We start from the raw sequence: 803 nt of genomic DNA on the forward strand, positions 1-803 counted from the left end.
ATATACAAAGCTGAAGAATAGAATTTGAGCAAAAACACCTATCTCTGCAATTAATGCTTACTTAACCCCTTGACTATGAGGTATCAAAAACTCACCATATGTAAAGAATCCAGAGGGTCCCAGTGGTACTAATATTGTTCAGGATAAGAACAATAATAATAAACCAAAATCTCGCTTGACCAACTTTATTTACAAGCTTTTGTGTTAGGACCATTTCAACATGCAGCATGCTTCCAGGATCAGCCAATGGGAACTAATATCTATATTTATGAGGCCAACTAATATTTATGTTCACACTTTAAGAGTTAACAGTCTCACCTAGAACACTTGTCTATGTCACCTTTAGATATTTTTACACTTTTTTTGGAAAATATTATCCTTTCTGTATACTGTGTCCATCTTAGAATGCCTAAAATTAGGAAAGTCACATATTTCAGAGATCTGCAATCTTCCAGAATTTTCATCAGCTTTGTGGCATCTTACCTCAGTCCTCTGTCACCTTTCCTCCCCCAATAATTCTTGCAACAGAACTTCAAATACATTCTTCTACAATCACTTACCTTTTGCCATTATCTGGTAATACGAATACTGAAGCTCGGACAGATGACATTAAAAGAAGCTGATCTTTTTTGGGGTGAAAAGAAACATGGAAGCCCATGTTGGGAAGTTCTTCTGCCACCACACTACCACTGCTCTCCTGTCTGCAATAAAGGAGTATCTATAAAGGCTGCAATTCATTTTTCTGAGATTCTGATCACTAACTGATATTGTATTTTGGAGATCAATGTCCTATAAGTGAAAAA

The 803-nt window shown here is 36.0% G+C and overlaps 1 protein-coding gene across 1 annotated transcript in view; it reads right to left on the minus strand.

The window, feature by feature from the left end:
• Window positions 1–803, minus strand: part of LOC119587082 — a 28291-nt gene that overhangs the window by 20697 nt on the left and 6791 nt on the right. The window contains exon 5 of the mRNA XM_037935833.1: window positions 561–701. Coding sequence (XP_037791761.1) covers window positions 561–701 — 141 coding nt within the window. The remainder of the gene's footprint in view (window positions 1–560; window positions 702–803) is intronic.

The sequence above is a fragment of the Penaeus monodon genome, chromosome 22 (genome assembly GCF_015228065.2).
Source record: "Penaeus monodon isolate SGIC_2016 chromosome 22, NSTDA_Pmon_1, whole genome shotgun sequence".
NCBI lineage: Eukaryota > Metazoa > Arthropoda > Malacostraca > Decapoda > Penaeidae > Penaeus > Penaeus monodon.